Source organism: Brassica napus, chromosome A7, assembly GCF_020379485.1.
Source record: "Brassica napus cultivar Da-Ae chromosome A7, Da-Ae, whole genome shotgun sequence".
Taxonomy (NCBI): domain Eukaryota; kingdom Viridiplantae; phylum Streptophyta; class Magnoliopsida; order Brassicales; family Brassicaceae; genus Brassica; species Brassica napus.
In genome coordinates this window covers 18129586-18147330 of record NC_063440.1, presented here as the reverse complement: position 1 = coordinate 18147330, position 17745 = coordinate 18129586, and the positions used below count along the sequence as shown (strand labels likewise).

Below are 17745 nucleotides of genomic sequence, written 5' to 3'. Positions count from 1 at the left end.
ATAATTTTTACTAACATATTTTTCAATAACCATTATAAAAATGTTTTCAATATATATAAAAAAAATACAATACAAAGCTTAATTTCAAACACCAACTTAAATTATGGTTTTTATATTTCACATTGAAATTTAAAAATATAATATATGTGATTATTTATATGATTGTACGTATAAAATATTATTAATTATAAGATTACTTATTTGATGGTACGTATAAAATACGATTAATTATATAATAACACATATTTTTGTAACCTATGATGACAAATATAAAATATATAATAGTAATTCTTATATTTTGTTGACTCACCCATTTAAAAAAATCAAATAGTCAATTGTAAACTCGAAAAATGGCACCATAAAACCCAATATGAGGTTGTTTTAAAAATTATTTTGTTTTGGAAAAATCTCAAATCAGTTTCATCTTTCTCACTCGAAAACATAATTCCTAATTCAATTTCATCTTACGCAAAATCGGTTTTAGAAGCAATCTCATGAAGACAAGCAATGGTGGTTTCTCCGGCGTGAAAATTTGATACTCCGATGTGACAATTCGACTTTATCAAATTGATGAGAATCATTATTTATTTCCGGAGAAATCTCCATTGCTTGTCTTCATCAGTGATAGCCCCTGAAATCGATTTGGGAAATAAGTTTTGAGTAAGGATGACTAAATCAATTTGGAATTTTTCTTAAACCAAATGAATTTTAAAATGATGTTGTATTGGGTATAACAATTGTTACTCAAATTTAACAGTTGACTATTCGAATTTCTTAAATGGCCGAATAAACAAAATATGAAAGTTAAAATGACTAATATTTAAAAAGGGTTTAAGTTGAAAATTCAGGATTTTAAGGGTGGTTTTCTCCAATTGTATATGTTTACCAAGTCTATTAATGACGTCGTAGTTCTAGGCGCTAATTAGCATTCTCAAACACCTAAGTCCAAACTATTTTAGAAAGCTTTGTTAGAAAAAGATATGCGACATTTTATTACAAGTGACTTTAGATCAGTAATAACATCGTATTTCACATAAGTTTAAGATTAGTGATGTTTAGCATTTGTTTATGTTGCATCATTGTTGAGGTAGAAAAATATAAAATACATGTAGATTCATCGAGAACACCAAAGTAGTAATGTAATGGGGACCATGACATATATACTATGATATTATATTCTGGCACTCTAACCTAAACTATACAATTATAAGTTAAAATATTCGCTTATGTCACTAATGATCCACTCCCTCTTGTCGTTACATGATTCTCTCCTTAAAATAGATTCCTAAAGTTAAGATATGCTGAATTCTGTCCGTTCATTCTTCTTTGAAGATTAGAATTCTCTTTTAAGATTCCTTATCTCCTCCATATATACGTGGAATCTTTCAACAATATACAAAGATACCCACGTCTCGTCTTAGCTATAGGTCTCTGTGCTAGTTCCTCTATTTGCTGTAAAATCTTCTTTTTTCTTAAAAATACATATGTTAGTGTGAGTAGTTGATGTTTTTGCATTAATTATGTGGTTTACGAATCATCACAATACATAACTCGTCTAGTGTTGTGTCGGCATGTAATATTGGGTGATCTACAAGATCTATACACGAGGTATGGTGAACAAAAAAGTGTCACACGAGATAGGGTTGACACGGTCCTATCTAATTACACTATTTACTTGTCTTATACATGTATTTGGTTAATGTACGTGATTTTCTTACATATATTTGTTCAAGTGTTTTACCATATCTAAATAAAGGTCTTTGTCGACAAAAGAAGAAGAGAAGGTGTTTACTTTTTGTTAAATGGTATTTTAGTCTATGTTCGATGTCAAGGTATATTCAGACCGTGTCATCTTTATTACAGGTGTACCATATATCTTATTTGATTTATAAAAACAAGTCCTCTCACACAAACATGCAAAAAAAGAAAAAGTTATAAAATGTAGATATATATTATACCGTAGTAAACTCTAATAAAACTGATAATTAATGTCAGTATCATCAAAGGTTTAGGTCGAAGGAGAAGATTTCTACTATAATTCATTTCCAGGTAATGTCAACTTGTAACGTTGGTCGCTTTCTAACACAACAAACGATAGATTGATGACTAACCTAATTCGGCATTTCCCCTTTATTTAACGTCATACTTTTAATATACAATAAGAAATTTATATAATCTGAATACATAAGGATAGCTCAGTAGTTTGCCACCTGTGTTATGTTGCATCACCACCCAATTTTCAATCGGTTTCTTCTTATATTGGAAAGCTACGAACGCGATTATTAGAATTGTCATAGAAAAACTATAAGCACAGCCGGTCCTGAATATTCTGTGTATTCAATTGAGAGTTAGTTTTAGGTGATTTGTGTCAAAATAACAAATCTAATATTACTGAAACATGAATTTTAAAAATTCATTTAAAATCCAGTGTTATTGAACTTGACATTTTATAAAGTATTCAAAAATTCACTGTTATTGAAAATATTTTAAGTTGTGGAGTTTTCAAGTGATTTTAAAGTGTTTGGGTGGAATTTCTTAGTTAAAAAAACTTAAAACTCAAATCTCATGGTTTTAGGTGGTTTAACAAAAATTATTATATTCTCTGTAATTCCTTGAAATCACCTAAAACCTCATTAAAAATTAAATCACCTCAAATTTTAAATTGAATACACCCCCTTTAGGTTGCAAACAAAATTTTTTTTGGCTGGTTTGCATATGTTTTCAAAAATTAAGTTTGCAAAATACATGTTGGAGCACCTAACTAGGACATGCAAAGAATAACATAGGTAACTTGCCACCAGACCAAAAGAACATTATTAATTTGGTGGCCGAAATAACTATGATAAAATTGGCGGCCGGAAGCGAGTGCTTGGTTGGAGTGGTGTCAAGGCCGGCACTGAATCAAGTAAACTCTCATAAATGATTCATTAGATAAGATTCCCAAAATAATGATATAGAGGTCGTAGTATCACTTAAAATGCTAAAATATCGAAAACAATTACACAGAAATAAACTAACGAATTACAAAAAGAAAAATTATATGACCAACTTTTGCAAATGATTTAGTGTGATCATGTAGTATATATAACTTCTCAAAATCAAAACCCAGGTTGAAATTTGCAAAACAACTAATTAACTAACCCATTTGGATACTAATACGAGCCATTAAACCCAAATAGCTATATCACTGGGCCTAAGGGGTATATTTGGAAATTGGTGTAAAATTGCACATCTAGGGTTTTGCTTCTTAAAGAGAATATTTAGCTTCTTCTCCGACGGTAAGCGGAAGGAAGTTGCAGCGGCGAAAACAGAACCGAAAATGGTACATTCTTCGTAGTCTCTCAACTCTTGTTATTCTTTCAGAACCGGGAAGCTGTTATTATGTTTTGTCTTTTTTTTCTTCTTCTTGGGAATTTGATTGTTTGTCTCACACGACTAGAGTTTGTTATGAAATGTAATCCCTTATTGCTTGATATCTAATAATATTGTTGAAACTAAAATGATTGTATTTTGATTTTTGAAATTGTGAGTAGCCTAAGCAAATCCACGAGATCAAGGACTTCCTTCTGACAGCGAGAAGGAAGGATGCAAGGTCTGTGAAGATCAAGAGAAGCAAGGACATTGTCAAGTTCAAGGTCAGGTGCTCTAGGTACCTCTACACTCTTTGCGTCTTCGACCAAGAGAAAGCTGATAAGCTTAAGCAGTCACTTCCTCCAGGTGCATAATCTCCTCTCTCTCTTTTACACTCGTTGAATACTTGCTAACAATTAATTGGAACCTCTTAGGTTAGTTAGATTTTGCCAAATAAGTATTGGTTAGTTGTCTGAAAGTTTGTATGCTAAGAGTCTTAGCATCTGTGTCTTTTGGCTTCTTGTAAGGACAATGTGTAGATTTGAAAATGTGTTAGTTTATTTATTGGAACTTCCTTATTTCAGGTTTGAGTGTTCAAGACCTTTGAAGATCACTTGAAGTCAGGGCTCTATGTTAATGCTATAACCAGCGTTGAAGTTATAGAGATATCTTTCGCTTGGGATAGTTTGTTCTTGTTACCTTTTGAATTACACTATGATTCAGACTCTTCTCTTTTCATTTTTAAGACTGGGTTTTGTATTTTGCTATTTGCCATGTGATGTCAATGACTGCAACAAAAAAAAACTTCAATTGCTATCTTCTGCATCGGTTCACAAAATATCAACAAATAGACAAACATCAGTCCAGTGGACTCTAATCAAAACGATGTTTAAGTTAAACGGAGATGGTTTAGTTGGCAGCATTGTTTACTTTGTTTGTACTCATTGATTTAAAGAAAGTGTGTATATAAACAGAAAGCCTTATCTTTGGGTTTTAACTATTAGGAATAAGTTTTTTTATGACGGTTGAAGAGTTCTATGTAAAGAACTCTCTTATGGTTTTTGTAAGATACAATTGATTTTATAAGATATTAAGTTTTTTTTAGAGTTTTAACGAATCACTGGGAAGAGTAGTCGCGCCCCTTTAAGAGCTTTCATGAGCACTGCAAAAAATTTTGCGTCCATTCCATTGTTTTCGAAGTTACCTTTGTTGACAAGTTTTCAAAATCGGATAAAAGTATAAAACCCTAGATCTTTGACTTATACGGTTTCCGCACTCTATCAATTCAATGTGCTTTCATAATTAAATAAACTAGGTTAAGATCCGCGCCTTGCGCGGGATGAATATTATATATTAAAATTATTTTATGTATTATATATTTAATAATAAAAAGCCAGTAACTATTATTTATATAATTAAATTAGTGTGAACATATAAATAAATTTTATAATCCAAACAAATATTTTTTCTATTTGATACGGTATATAATTAAATTTAAATGATAGTAACATATATATAGTATATTTTAATATTAACATCTATTAAATGATGTTTTATATTCATATGTTTTTTGATCATTTGTATCCGTTATAGTAAAAATGTTAAATTACTGATAATAAAATTTCATTGTGGGATTAATAGTTTACGTAATTTATAATATTTTTTAAAAAAAATTCAAATGATATATATTTTTATCATAAAAAATTTGTTCAAATAAATTTCCAAATTAAAATATTTATGTATTTTTATATGACATATAATTTAATTTAAAATGATATATATTTATATATCTTTTAATTTTAATACTTATTAAATGAAACTTTTGAGTTATACGATTTTGTAATCGTTTGTATCATGTAATAACAAAATTTTAAATCATGGATCACAAAATTTTAATGTGAGACTTTTAACAGTTTTAATCATTTATATTCGTTTTTTAAAATTCAAAATATAACATAAACAAAATTCATTTAAATTCAAAATATAACATATTCGTTTTAATCATTTATATTCTAATTTTTTTATTATATGGTTAATATGATTGTTTAATTTATTTTAATAGTTTAAAACTAAACAAATATAATATAAGATACACTTATTTTTATCAAATCTTTATTATTCAAAACCATTAATTGTCATATATACTTTAGCCACATTAGAAAATTCCGTTATTTTATTTAGGAAATAATGAAGCACATTAATAATGTATTTATAGTTATTCTAATAAAAAGTTTATTGTATTTAGATGAACCAACATATTTCTCTAAGGATTTTAAGAATCATTTTAGTGATGACACATGGTTACAAAAAAAATATTATAATGTTTTTCAATTAATATATAAGAGATTTCTCTTTTAATATATATGGGATACCATAAAAATCGTATTTACAGTATCTCATCATTAAATGCTTATTTACTAATTTATACCAACGATGGCGATAAACTTATCACATATATTTTGCGTGATAAGTAATCTAGCTTGGGATAGAAGTACTCAAATATTAACTGCTTGCAAACAAAGATATGGAAAATCGGACAATACGCACAATCACATAATAAATATACAATAAATATGATAAGAAAATTTCTAAATTTTGAAAATTTGATATTTTAAAAATGCTAGCTTTTCATTTCTGCGGTCAAAAGCGATTTAGATATTTTAATTAGGAATTTATGTACTTTAAACATATACACATATTTTAAACATATACTATTTTTTTTTCATTTGAGTACTAACAATACCAAGATTCATATGGATGAAGATACGGTTCAATAGATAAGGATAAAAACCATTGACTGATTACGCTCATGACATTCTCGATCATATATCACTTTACTAAAATAAAGCGTATGATCCATAATGTGTAACTTAATTTGTATCTGTTATGCATTCTTTAAAACAGTAAGATGAAACGACTACCAAAGAGAAACTCGTCTAATCATATATTCATTCACTATTCAGTTTTATTGGTTTTGATTACAATCGACCTTTATTTCGAATGAGTATATCAAAACGTCAATGGGCTTTAACAACCACAGGGCTTCTCAGACTTAGATATAGACACTAATATACAATAATACACTAAAGTTTTTTAATATCATCCGTTTTATTTCTCTAGTTATGTTGGTCCATTTTAAAAATGACTCTGAGAAGAGCTGAGATAACGACACGTCAGCACTAATCCCTTAAGTTACAACTTAAAAATGTTTCACAAATAATATATAAGGAATGTTAAGGTCACAAATCTAGAAACGTGTCTACTTATGGAAGACAATCTTTAGGTACGACATGGACCCTTTTGCAACCATACATCAAACGTGTGATTGTTCTATTCATCTGTAATGATGCTTAAACAACACCATTTTGATTATGCAAGAAGCGTTCCCATAAGCAGTTGACGCAAAGCCTTAATGATCTTTTAAATTCTTCAAGTCCGTGTCAGTGCAAAATTTAGCTTTTAAAAAAATTAAAGCATCATAGTTTTAGTTAATAATGGTACAAGATCGCCATGTCAGATGTAGCTAGGGCTGTTCAATATGGTAAAACCGAACCGAACCGAAATAGACAATATGGTTTGGTTTTGGTATATACCATATAAACCGAATGGATATAATTTTATAAAAACCGCAGGATTTGGATATGCTTTGGTATATAACCGATTAAACCGAATAAACCGAACAAAACCGATTAAAAGTAGAAACATATAAATATATATCTATTTTATAACAATACATAAAAATCTATTTGTTACATAAGTTAAATTTGTGTTAATAACTATTACCATAATTTTATAGTAATAAAAAACCTTAATTTGTAAAACACTTGAACTATAACTAAATAACAATACATCGCAATTCAGACATCTTATTTTCTAAGTCTTTTTTTGATCTTTTTGATTTATTTTAGTCTTCACTAAATTAATATGAAGATTATAAATTTGATAGACAATAATTAATGGAAAATTTTCAATTGAAAAAGCATGACTTTAATGAACACTAAATATGGAAGAGTGGAAAAACTTTTCTTTCATGTTTCTGCTTTGTTTCATATTTTTATTTTCAAAATTTCAAGCTTTGATTTTAGTTATAGATTTGATTATTTTATTTGATGGTAGAAGCATTTTTACTTTTTTGTTCATTTATTTGAACATGTAATATATTTTTGATAAATAACTGTGTTGACAATATGACTCTAAAATTCATATAATATGATCTCAAACAAAATAATTATGTTTTTTGGTATAAAACCGAATAAACCGAAAACCGACAGTATATAAACCGAACCGAAGTAAATATGGATTTAGAATGGTAGTTATATTTTACTAACCGAAATACCGAAAACCGAGAAAAACCGAACCAAAACCGAACCGATATCCAGATTGAACACCCCTAGATGTAGCCAGTCGAATTAACGGTTGATTATTTTCCGTTATTAACGTAAATTTAGGTATATTTTTAAAAAAATTAGATAGTTTATTTGAATTAAAACCGGATTGAAGTCATATTTAACAAGATTATTTTTGTTTGGATCGTATAAGGCACGATAAAATTTGTTAAGATCATAATAGGCCATTTCTCATAATTTTCAGCCTTCTACCTCGCGTTGTTGTTATACATCACCGAAATTACAACGAAATGAACCACAATTCCGTAACTAAATCTCACATGATAACACAAATTTAGTAATATTAAATCAGGATATTTCTAAAAGAATAAATAAGTGAACATTTTTGTTAATATTTAGAGAGATTCATAAATAAAAATCTCATCTATGCAATATGAAACTAGTATACATTTCATTCACATAGGAATATTCTTTTGTAAAACATTATTATATAAGTAAAACATCCACAACTAATCATATATATAGGAGGATGAAAAAATGAATAATATAATAAATAGTTTAACCATGCTTGAAGCTCCTCATTGTAAGAACCATTTATTTTCTCATAAACTTTATGAGCCATCGATTTAGAAAAAGATAAACCTCTTCTTTGGAGGCGGCGGCTTGACTGAAACATGGTTCCTGCCCTCGACTTCGGTCATGATCATCATTACCATCATCATGACGACGATGAAGGAGGCAATCATGGTTCTCTTTTCGATAGCCATGGTTTGATAAGATCTTAAATGGTTCTTGTTTTTGCTTCTTTTTAGCAGTTTTGGACTAACTAACGTATTTATATGTAAAAGCAAACTTCTATATATAGTGAATTCCTAATTTAAGAATTTTCTTAGAATTTTTCAGTTGTCTTTTCTTAGGTATATTGCATGGTCAAATGATTACTAACTATTTTAGATCAAAATCTAAAATACTATTGGACAACGTCTTCCTAATTTGTCACGTATGTTTTACAATGACAAAAATGGCTTCTATCAAAAAATAAAAACTATCAATAATGAATTGGTCTACTGATCACGTTAGGAGATGGCTGCTCTCCAAATGAAAGTTAAATTACAATAGTCTTAGCTTTGCACTAGGAAGATGTATATATTTATTTATTACCAACAATAACTATAATAATTCGAATTAGATACCAATTCAAAAAATCAAATCGGTAGAACATAATCAACATAAATCTAGTAGAAAAAAAATTAGAACACTTTGTGTAAGTTTATTTGCCATTATGTACTCTTGCAATCGAAAATATATAAGTTTACGAATCTAACACTTCATAATCATTAAAAACACTACTTTCCCATTTTCATTAAAAATAGTTTTAATAAACATCTCACACGAATTTTTTTTTTAAAATAATACAAATAAAATCTGTTTTATATGCATTTTGATGAAAATGACTTAAATTTCTAGATAACTTTGTAATTATCTCAAACTAATTTTTGAGGTCGGTCCATATTTGGTTTGATGTGCATTATTAATAGCAAGCACAACAAAGATGTGAATCTCACCAACAACGTACCCAAGAATCTTTAAAGCATGTTAGGTCTCACTTAGGTTCAACACGACGACCTTCTTACAAGAATACTCTCTTAAAAAGAACATGTTCCATATCATTCATGCATGTTAAACAAGAACCAAAACAATGGCTTCATCTTCCTTACTACTCATGTCCTTGTTCTTACTACTTGTTGTCCCTTCATCAGTTCTCTCAGCCACTCTTCGATCTGACATTCAAGCTCTAGAGTCTATCATACGCAGCATTGATCCAAGTTCCATCTCCCCATCCTCTTACCTCAGCACATGGGACTTCTCTGAAGACCCTTGTGAAGGCTCAGGGACGTTCTTGGGAGTCATGTGTTCTTTCACTCTTGAGAACACGACCAGCAGAGTAACAGAGATCGACCTTGACGATGATGGTTATGACGGTTTCCTCTCTGAGGCAATAGGGAACCTCACCGAGCTCACTGTACTTAGCCTCAACAACAACAGGTTCCGCGGTCCAATACCAGAAACTGTGTTCCAGCTCAGGAAACTCACCAAGCTCTCTCTCTCCGGAAACTTCTTCACCGGTGATATAACCCCAGGAATCACCAAGCTCAAGGAGCTCAAGACCATAGACCTGTCCAAGAACAGTATCGCCGGTGAGATACCTCCGAGGATCTCAGGCTTGAGAAGCTTGACACACCTGATCCTATCAAACAACCACATAGACGGAAGAATACCTGCTCTCAACGGCTTGTGGAAGCTACAAGTGCTAGAACTCGGTAACAATCATCTTTTCGGAATGCTTCCTAAGCTTCCCACGAGTCTCAGAACTCTATCTCTCTGTTACAATAGCCTTGCAGGACGTATATCTCCTTTGCATAGGCTAAAACATCTTGTGTCATTAGACGTGAGCCAGAACAGATTCTCAGGCACCATCGGCCATGAGATCTTAACGTTTCCAGAGATTTCACGCATCAATGTGTCTTTTAACCAGTTCATATCCATAGAGGTTATTCAGGTTATAGGCATGGAAACACACCTGCGCATCCTTGACGCCGAAGGAAACCATTTACAGGGCCCCCTTCCACTGAACCTGGCTACTTATGGAAACTTGAAGGACATCAATCTAAGAAGCAACATGTTCTCAGGAGATATTCCAAGGATCTATGGGAAAAGACTTGAGAATTCATGGAGAAGCTTGTACTTGGAGAACAACTATCTCACAGGTACACTTCCTGTGGAGTTTCAGAGAATCTCCAAGCAGATCAGAGGAAGCCTTTCGAATAACTGTCTGCAATGTCCTAAGAATGTTACAATCTGCCAAGGAGTACAGAAGCCAAAATCACAATGCACCAATGCAATGCAGGAAGAGGGCTTAAAGTAGAGATCATCCACATGGGAAGCAGTTTCTAAAAGAAAGCATGATCACCAGAGTTAAGTTCATGTCCTTTTATGCTTTTAAATAATAATGGTAGAAAATGTAGTCAAGAAACTGACATTAAAAACAAAAGATAAAAAAAGAGATGTGTACTTGAGGTAACACTTTTCTTTCATCATATATTTATGTTTGACAAAAGTCTAAACCCAGAAATAAATAAAAACTTAAATTCTGCTAACATAACATCAGAGGTGTTTTTCTTTTTCACAACATCTTAAACGTAGTGCATTTCAAAAGAGCCAATTGACACTAATGTTACCAAGCCAGATCAAAAGAGGAAACTGTGCTAAAGCTACAAAGATCAAGAGGTAGTGATGCCTGCTCGAGTCATAACTCCTAGCTTCCGCAAAGAGAACTCGCTTCATTGTCTTCACAAGGAAAACCCCGCTGCACAAGCAGGTCCACGGAAGGAGAGCATAGTAAGAGTATCCCCAGATGATCTTGCCAAGAACAGCTAAGCAGAGACCCGTGAAAGTATAGCCAGCATACGCCACAATATCCAAGAGGGGTGCTTCGCCGCTACCCAATGAAAGCAATGTTATCTTCAGCAGCATGACTTGCAAAAACCAGCCAACCATTCCTTTCACAAAAAGCCAGTTCAGAGCTTCCGGAGAAAACCTAGAGAATCCAGAATCACGACAAGGATCACAAGATTGAAAACAAAAATGCAGTCTAAAAGACATGTAAACGAGTAGATAAAGAACTTACTTCCCATAGAGTCCTAGTGACAAACCAGCAAGAACAACGTATGTGCCGAATGCCATAAGCGGAATGTATAAGTCTGGTGCATTAATATCATATATCGGAGGCTTGTATGAAAGTCTACCCCCAACTGGCTCTGAGATTCTAGTCCAGTGTCCCTGATGTTGCAGCAAAACTGATTAGAGACACACCCAATATACAAAACAAAAGAAAGAGTACAGCAAAACAAAGTAAGCCTTCCTCTTACCCTGTGAAGGAAAGGAAGTAGAACAATCTTCAACTTGTTCCTCACATATTGGTCATTCACTTGAAAATAGTATTGAGGATCGGAGAAGTAACGAGTTATCTGTTCATATCACACTAACGTTAAAACAAATGAAACGCCAAGCAGTGTTAAAAAAAAGAAGCTAAAGACACAGGGTTTGACGTACGTTGCTCTGCACATACTCAGAGCTGGATCCGAAAATCTTCTCCCCATAAGCTCCCAAGCCACTTCTGATAAGTCCAGAGCCAGGACCAGAGAAGGCATTCCCAAAGGGGTTAGGCTGAGGAACTGCCTGAGGCATAGGCATCCCAGGCTGAGGTCCCATGTTATTGTACATCTCTGCCATTCAACACAAAACCACCACAAAGAGCTCACAATTAGGTAATCTAACTAATTGAAAAGCTCATATTCACAAAGAACAAAACTTTATTTGCATATGAATCTTGTTTTAACAATCCAATCATCAAATCACCACGAACATTACAACACACATGACCTTCCTTTCTATCTATTGTTCAACCATAAAGTCTGAGCCTTTGAAGCAGAAATCACTAAGCAACTAAACATGGAAGAAACCCAGATCTCGACCATGGACAAAGCTTTTACCCAACAAGAGATCGCTAGAAAACAAGGAACAGAATTAGCAATTGGTGATAGCGAATACGAAGGCAGACCTGGAAGAAGATGTCAAGGAGATGACAGATCTAGAGATTGCTTTCTCGGTTGATTTGATTCAGTGCGACGGCTGAGCTCTCCGGTGGTGAAGAAGAAGATCTATAGATCGAAGGTGGAGAGTCTGGAAAATAACGGAAGCGAGGTCTCGTGTGAAAAGCCTTTTGTTCGCACGTGTGAGCATAGGTTGCTCTGCTTCATCACCGAACCAATATATGCTTGACACGTATATAAGAAAATTGGATTTATAATGATGAATACTCGAAAGTTCAGGGTTATTTATGTAAGACCTTGAAAGTTCAGGCTGTAACGTTTCCAAAAAAATATTTATATGATTAACCCGGATTCTTAATCTGGCGTTCTTAACTCATGATTTGACACTATTTTTTTTTTACATTTTTCGACAGCTGCTTTTCGGCTAAAAACCGACTTTTATCTCTTATTTAAAAGCTAAGAAAAACTAAGAAACAGTTCTTATCCGAAGTTAAGAACCGCACCCTAAAAACATGCGTTAATCATGGTCTTAGTTTAAGCCATGAGGTTTGGTCATATGGCTCTTGGACTTTTCTGCATATATCACATAGAAGATGCAATTTACAACCTCTCAACCAAGTCTGTCCATATCTTAAAAGTTCTAGTACAAAGGTTAGCTATTGTATATATATGCAACTCTAGCGTTTTGATCATTGTTGTCATGTCTAAACTCAAATTGCTAACAAGGTAAGAATGACTTTGCTGAAACATTTCTGGAGAGGAGGAGTTCGAGGTGTGGGCAGAATGCAAATACATTTGTGGATCACTGAACTTGCAAGTTTCTGAATGTTATCCTTAGGCAATATATTGTTCTTTAGGCTTTCATTACTTCAAACAGTCGTTCACTACTAAACTTGGTAATGAGTTTTTATTAATTAAAGTGACACAAAATACAAGACCCTTGAAGACAGTTGAATTAATAAAACAAGATCGATACCAGGATCAAACAGTTGTCTGAACACCAAACCAAAAGCAAAAAGAAAAAGTGAAATTCAAAATCCAGACTTGTTTTGTTGTAAATCAGTTTCCATTGAGGAGAGTCTGAACCTCAGACACTGTAGGTAGAGCTGGTATAGCTCCTTTCTTGGTAGTTGTAATGGCTCCACATGCATTCGCAAACCTAAGCACTTCTCTTAGACGAGCTTCCTCCTGTAGTTAAGAAAGAACACGGTCAATAATCAACACAAAGATTCAGAAAGCGCATAGACTAATCTGATATGTTACCTCAAGAACAGAGCGGTCATCAACAATGTTGCAAAGCAAGGCACCAACAAATGAATCACCAGCTCCAGTTGTATCCACTGTGTTAACATGGAAAGGATCAACAGATCCACGGAAACTCTGTAACCATACAAGCACAAGAACACAGATTAAGTTACACTATTAAGTAAGAAATGAAACTTAAAAAAAAACATTTACCTTGGTGTAATATTTACAACCCTTTTCACCCAAAGTGACCAAGAGAAGTTTCAAGTTATCATGCCACAGAGACAAAGCTGTCTCATCATCAACGTTATCAGATCCAGTCAAAAACATAAGCTCTTCATCACTGACTTTGATCACTTCGGCTTTGTCCCAGATACTAAGAATCTGCTTCTTAGCCTCCTCCTTCGAGGGCCACAAAGGCAGCCTCAAGTTTGGGTCGTAAGAGAGTAACGCACCAGCTTCTTTAGCCACTTCCATAGCCTTCAGGTGAGCAGATCTACATGGCTCAACGATGAGGCTTATTGATCCATAGTGAAACACCTTAGCCTGTCAAAAAAAAAAAAACAATACAAATCAGAGCACTTCTTCAACCTAGCTTGAAGTCCACGTTAGATTCATCAAAACAAAACAGAGAACTTTATTAACCTAACTTGTCCTCCACGTTAGGTCTATCAACAACCGTTACATACAGTAGTTACTTAAAAGTCAACGTAACGTACAGATTTGATGAGATCGAGATTAAGCTCATCGGGACGGAGGAGCATATCGGCGCTAGGGTTCCGGTAAAACATGAACTCACGTTCTCCGTCGGATCTTAGCGTCACGAACGCCAGTGCGGTCCTAGCTCCGGTGTCAAAGTTGATTCCTTCGGCGGAAACGCCGTTTTGTTTCAAGATTCCGGCGAGCATGTGACCGAACTCGTCGTCACCGAGCTTTCCGACAAAAGCAGCGCGACCACCGAGACGAGAAACGGCGATGGCGACGTTGGCAGGTGCGCCACCGGGGGCCTTGATGAAGCCAGGAGCCTCGGCGAGTGAGACGCCGGAGACGGTGGGAACGAAGTCGATGAGCATCTCACCGAAGCTCACGATCAAGCTTTTCTCGCCGTTGGATGCTGCCATTTTGTGGTCGGAATGTGTTTTATTTGATGGTAGAGATTAGTTTTGGATATGAGAAGTGTTTGGAGAACGAAGGATCGAGTCGAGGGTTTATATACAAGTGTTAGGATCATTTGGTTTAATTAATTTAAATGAAAATTTAAAAGGTTTATCTATTTTAAAAAATTGTTATTATCCGCATTACCGGAAAACGTATTTGGTAAGTAGTTAATATCGAAATATTCGATTGGTCCGTTGCATAATATTCTGATCTTGTGAGATCAGTGATTGGTGCTTGGGACCAGCGTTACGTGTTTCACAAGGTTTACTATTAGGGCAGATTTACTTATCCATTGTTGGATAAAGATATCTTACCCTCTTTTAACGCCGATTATTTCAATTTTTAGGATTACTTTCCTCTATTATACACATTTAAGTGGATATTATCTCATGTGAATTTCAATCTACTAAATCAAAGTATTAATGTGCGATTTTTATAATTTTTAGAAACGGGATTTGGTTTGATAAAAATATATGATCCTTATCCATTTATCCTTTTATTTTTGGAATTGCTGACTATTTGATTTCCTATTCCCCAAGTAATAAATATTGTTGTATTTGTCATTAATCAACGGATTCTTCATCCTTTAGACGTTAAAGTTCATAAACAGTCAAACTAATTGGTAAATGCTAAGTAACGGATAAGACCCAAAGGAAACGTATTTACTGATATATACAAGAGGGTGTAGATAATTTTCAACATGGTATTTAAAAGCAACAAATAAATGACTTTCGTCATGAATTATCAATGAAATATTACAAAAAGCAATTATCAATGAAATATTACAAAAAAAAACATATCCTATCAAACAAACATATTAGCTTTGATAACCATGTATGTTTATGTAATTTGGATATTGAAAATCAAACCAAAACAGTAAAAAGAACTGGCCCCTAGTTGATACAAAAAAAAATTGAAGGCTAGGAAATAAAATGATTGTTAGTAAATATAAGGATGAATCTGTAAATAGAGATAATAAAAGGGTGGAATCTGTACAATTACCCAAAGTAATGGACGTACCGGTCTAACCGGTGCGTCTGTCGGCGAGAATCACGCTGTAAAAATCTAAAATCGCAAAATAAAAAAAATAAAAAAATTAAACCAAACGAATAACAGAAATGATCAGACGAGGAGAAGCGCACCGGAAGAACCATAGAGTCGATCAACCTAAAGCTTAGAATGAACGGTGAGTTGACTTCTCTCCGATATTGACCCAATCATCTCTCGCCACGTCATAGGTTTATTGCGTCTCCAGTAATCCATCACCTTCTCTGTCTCTCCCCCCCATCGAAAAACCTAATTCGATCGCCGCCGCCTCCGATCTACATCCGCCGCCGGCGAATCCCCCGGGAAAAACTTTACAAGTAAGATTCTTTATTCATTCACCGTCATTTCGTTCCTCTAATTGAAATTGGGTATTACAGATTTGAGATTTTGATTTAGATTTGAGATTTTGATTTGGATTGAGATTACAAGTCTCAATCTTTCGATACTTTTGATGATTTACACAACTCTCCATTGCTAAAAATTGAATCTTTGAATAGCTTCATGCTTAGGCCTACTTTAAAGAAGGGTGTTTCATTTAAACTTTGTTTATTGTATTGTCGTGGAGACTGTAGGCTCTAGTTATGAAACCACTTGTGTAGTTGAGCTTTGTCTTCATGTCTTGAATTGGAAGAGTTTCAGTCACAAAGGCTTCTTGTAAGAGAATAAAGACTTGTTCTTGTTCTTTGCTAGATATCTGCTGTGTGTTTTGCTCACCTGTTGATTGCTACTTGCAATGGTGTTTATCTTCTTGAACCCCTTTTGCTTGCAGTGGATTTCAGAATTGATAATGGTGAAGCCGCTGCTGGTATGATGATGGGACATAATGAGATGGGTGAAAGCTCCGGTCAAGCAATGATTGAGCAAGATGATGAAAACCATAACGAGATTGGTGAACACTCTGGTGAAGAAATGACTCTTGAGCAAGATGAGAAGGTAGATCCGGATTCTATCCCTCTGGAAGTTGCAGATATGGCGGATGAGCCTTTTGTTGGACAGGAGTTTGAATCTGAAGCAGCGGCACACGGGTTTTATAATGCTTACGCTACGAAAGTAGGGTTCGTCATCCGTGTTAGTAAACTGTCACGGTCAAGGCATGATGGGTCTCCTATAGGAAGGCAACTTGTTTGTAACAAGGAAGGGTACAGGTTGCCTAGCAAGCGTGACAAGGTTATTAGACAAAGAGCGGAAACAAGGGTTGGATGTAGAGCAATGATCTTGATTAGGAAAGAAAGTTCTGGTAAATGGGTTATCACCAAGTTTGTCAAGGAGCATAATCATCCTTTGATGCCTGGAAGGGTTCGAAGAGGTTGCATCTATGATCAATATCCGGTCAGTTGTTGCTCTTTTGCTTGATGATTCATGCTTCATTAGCTAAATGGATTCAAACATACAATAGATGTTAGATTCAGCTATTGGTTCTGTGTTGGCCTGTCAATGTGGTATTGGTTCATGATTAGTTGCTATATGGTTTGATTCTGAGTTTGCTTGTTTCTCATTTGGTACTGCTAAAGGAACGAAGTTCTAAAGAGTTTGGTCTCCTCATTTGCAGAATGAGCATGACAAAATCCAGGAGCTGATGCAGCAGCTAGCTGCAGAGAAAAAGAGAGCCGCTACTTACAAAAGGCATCTGGAGATGCTCTTTGAACATATCGAACAGCACAATGAAGGCCTTACTAAAAGAATCCAACACATAGTAGACAATGTGAGGGATCTGGAACAGAGAGATCATCAACAGAACCAAGCATAGTCGTTTTTTTTGGTCTCAGGTTCTTCTTCCTTGTTCATTTTTCACCAGTTTGATTTAGGAGATAGATCTTCTCTTCTGTATTCCCTATATCCTCTCTTTTAATAAAGATTTTTCTTGTCAAAAGACAAAAGAGCTTGCAATTGCCTTCAACAAAGTTTTGTTCTGATGCTGCATAGGCATAACTCTAGGGTGTTATATTGCTTGAGCCCTAAGAAACCATCACCAACTTTAGATAGTT

General features: G+C 34.0%; 5 protein-coding genes across 6 annotated transcripts; 3 read left to right on the top strand and 2 right to left on the bottom strand.

Moving 5' to 3' along the window:
• The first annotated feature begins 3179 nt into the window (after positions 1-3179).
• Positions 3180-4167, top strand: LOC106356809 (60S ribosomal protein L38). The gene is made up of 3 exons (XM_013796536.3): positions 3180-3322; positions 3534-3717; positions 3936-4167. Exons 1-3 carry the CDS (start codon positions 3320-3322, stop codon positions 3956-3958), a joined length of 210 nt encoding a protein of 69 aa, XP_013651990.1. The 5' UTR covers positions 3180-3319; the 3' UTR covers positions 3959-4167.
• Positions 4168-9381: 5214 nt separating this feature from the next.
• Positions 9382-10797, top strand: LOC106355616 (probable LRR receptor-like serine/threonine-protein kinase At4g36180). The gene has a single exon (XM_013795529.3). It carries the CDS (start codon positions 9397-9399, stop codon positions 10621-10623), a length of 1227 nt encoding a protein of 408 aa, XP_013650983.1. The 5' UTR covers positions 9382-9396; the 3' UTR covers positions 10624-10797.
• Positions 10768-12527, bottom strand: LOC106353149 (protein YIF1B-A). Its single transcript, XM_013792842.3, has 5 exons — positions 12319-12527; positions 11811-11983; positions 11627-11725; positions 11386-11537; positions 10768-11295 (listed from the first exon to the last, which is right to left on the bottom strand). The coding sequence occupies exons 2-5, from the start codon at positions 11979-11981 to the stop codon at positions 10908-10910; spliced, it is 810 nt and encodes a 269-aa protein (XP_013648296.1). The 5' UTR covers positions 11982-11983; positions 12319-12527; the 3' UTR covers positions 10768-10907.
• Positions 12528-13195: 668 nt separating this feature from the next.
• LOC106356810 (probable fructokinase-4) lies at positions 13196-14739 on the bottom strand. The gene is made up of 4 exons (XM_013796538.3): positions 14275-14739; positions 13769-14101; positions 13574-13690; positions 13196-13498 (listed from the first exon to the last, which is right to left on the bottom strand). The coding sequence occupies exons 1-4, from the start codon at positions 14674-14676 to the stop codon at positions 13370-13372; spliced, it is 981 nt and encodes a 326-aa protein (XP_013651992.2). The 5' UTR covers positions 14677-14739; the 3' UTR covers positions 13196-13369.
• An 864-nt stretch (positions 14740-15603) lies between these two features.
• On the top strand, positions 15604-17675 carry LOC106353150 (protein FAR1-RELATED SEQUENCE 6). 2 transcript variants are annotated; one of them, XM_013792843.3, is made up of 3 exons: positions 15604-16077; positions 16530-17089; positions 17310-17675. In XM_013792843.3, coding segments are annotated over exons 1-3 (759 nt in total). In that variant the 5' UTR covers positions 15604-16076; the 3' UTR covers positions 17508-17675. The 2 variants fall into 2 exon arrangements, with proteins under 2 accessions (XP_013648297.2, XP_013648298.1); XM_013792844.3 differs by lacking the exon at positions 15604-16077 and adding an exon at positions 16125-16414.
• Positions 17676-17745: the final 70 nt, after the last annotated feature.

Excerpts from the sequence above, each read along its gene's own strand:
- LOC106356809 (XM_013796536.3), top strand. Across the intron at positions 3,718-3,935 it reads TAAGCAGTCACTTCCTCCAG|GTTTGAGTGTTCAAGACCTT; the intron begins GTGCATAATCTC and ends TCCTTATTTCAG.
- LOC106355616 (XM_013795529.3), top strand. The coding sequence starts at position 9,397 with ATGGCTTCATCTTCCTTACTACTCATGTCCTTGTTCTTACTACTTGTT.
- LOC106353149 (XM_013792842.3), bottom strand. The coding sequence starts at position 11,981 with ATGTACAATAACATGGGACCTCAGCCTGGGATGCCTATGCCTCAGGCA. Across the intron at positions 11,726-11,810 it reads CTGAGTATGTGCAGAGCAAC|ATAACTCGTTACTTCTCCGA; the intron begins GTACGTCAAACC and ends TGATATGAACAG. Across the intron at positions 11,296-11,385 it reads TCACTAGGACTCTATGGGAA|GTTTTCTCCGGAAGCTCTGA; the intron begins GTAAGTTCTTTA and ends TGGATTCTCTAG.
- LOC106356810 (XM_013796538.3), bottom strand. The coding sequence starts at position 14,676 with ATGGCAGCATCCAACGGCGAGAAAAGCTTGATCGTGAGCTTCGGTGAG. Across the intron at positions 13,691-13,768 it reads GTTGTAAATATTACACCAAG|AGTTTCCGTGGATCTGTTGA; the intron begins GTAAATGTTTTT and ends GTATGGTTACAG. Across the intron at positions 13,499-13,573 it reads ATGACCGCTCTGTTCTTGAG|GAGGAAGCTCGTCTAAGAGA; the intron begins GTAACATATCAG and ends TCTTAACTACAG.
- LOC106353150 (XM_013792843.3), top strand. Across the intron at positions 17,090-17,309 it reads GCATCTATGATCAATATCCG|AATGAGCATGACAAAATCCA; the intron begins GTCAGTTGTTGC and ends CCTCATTTGCAG.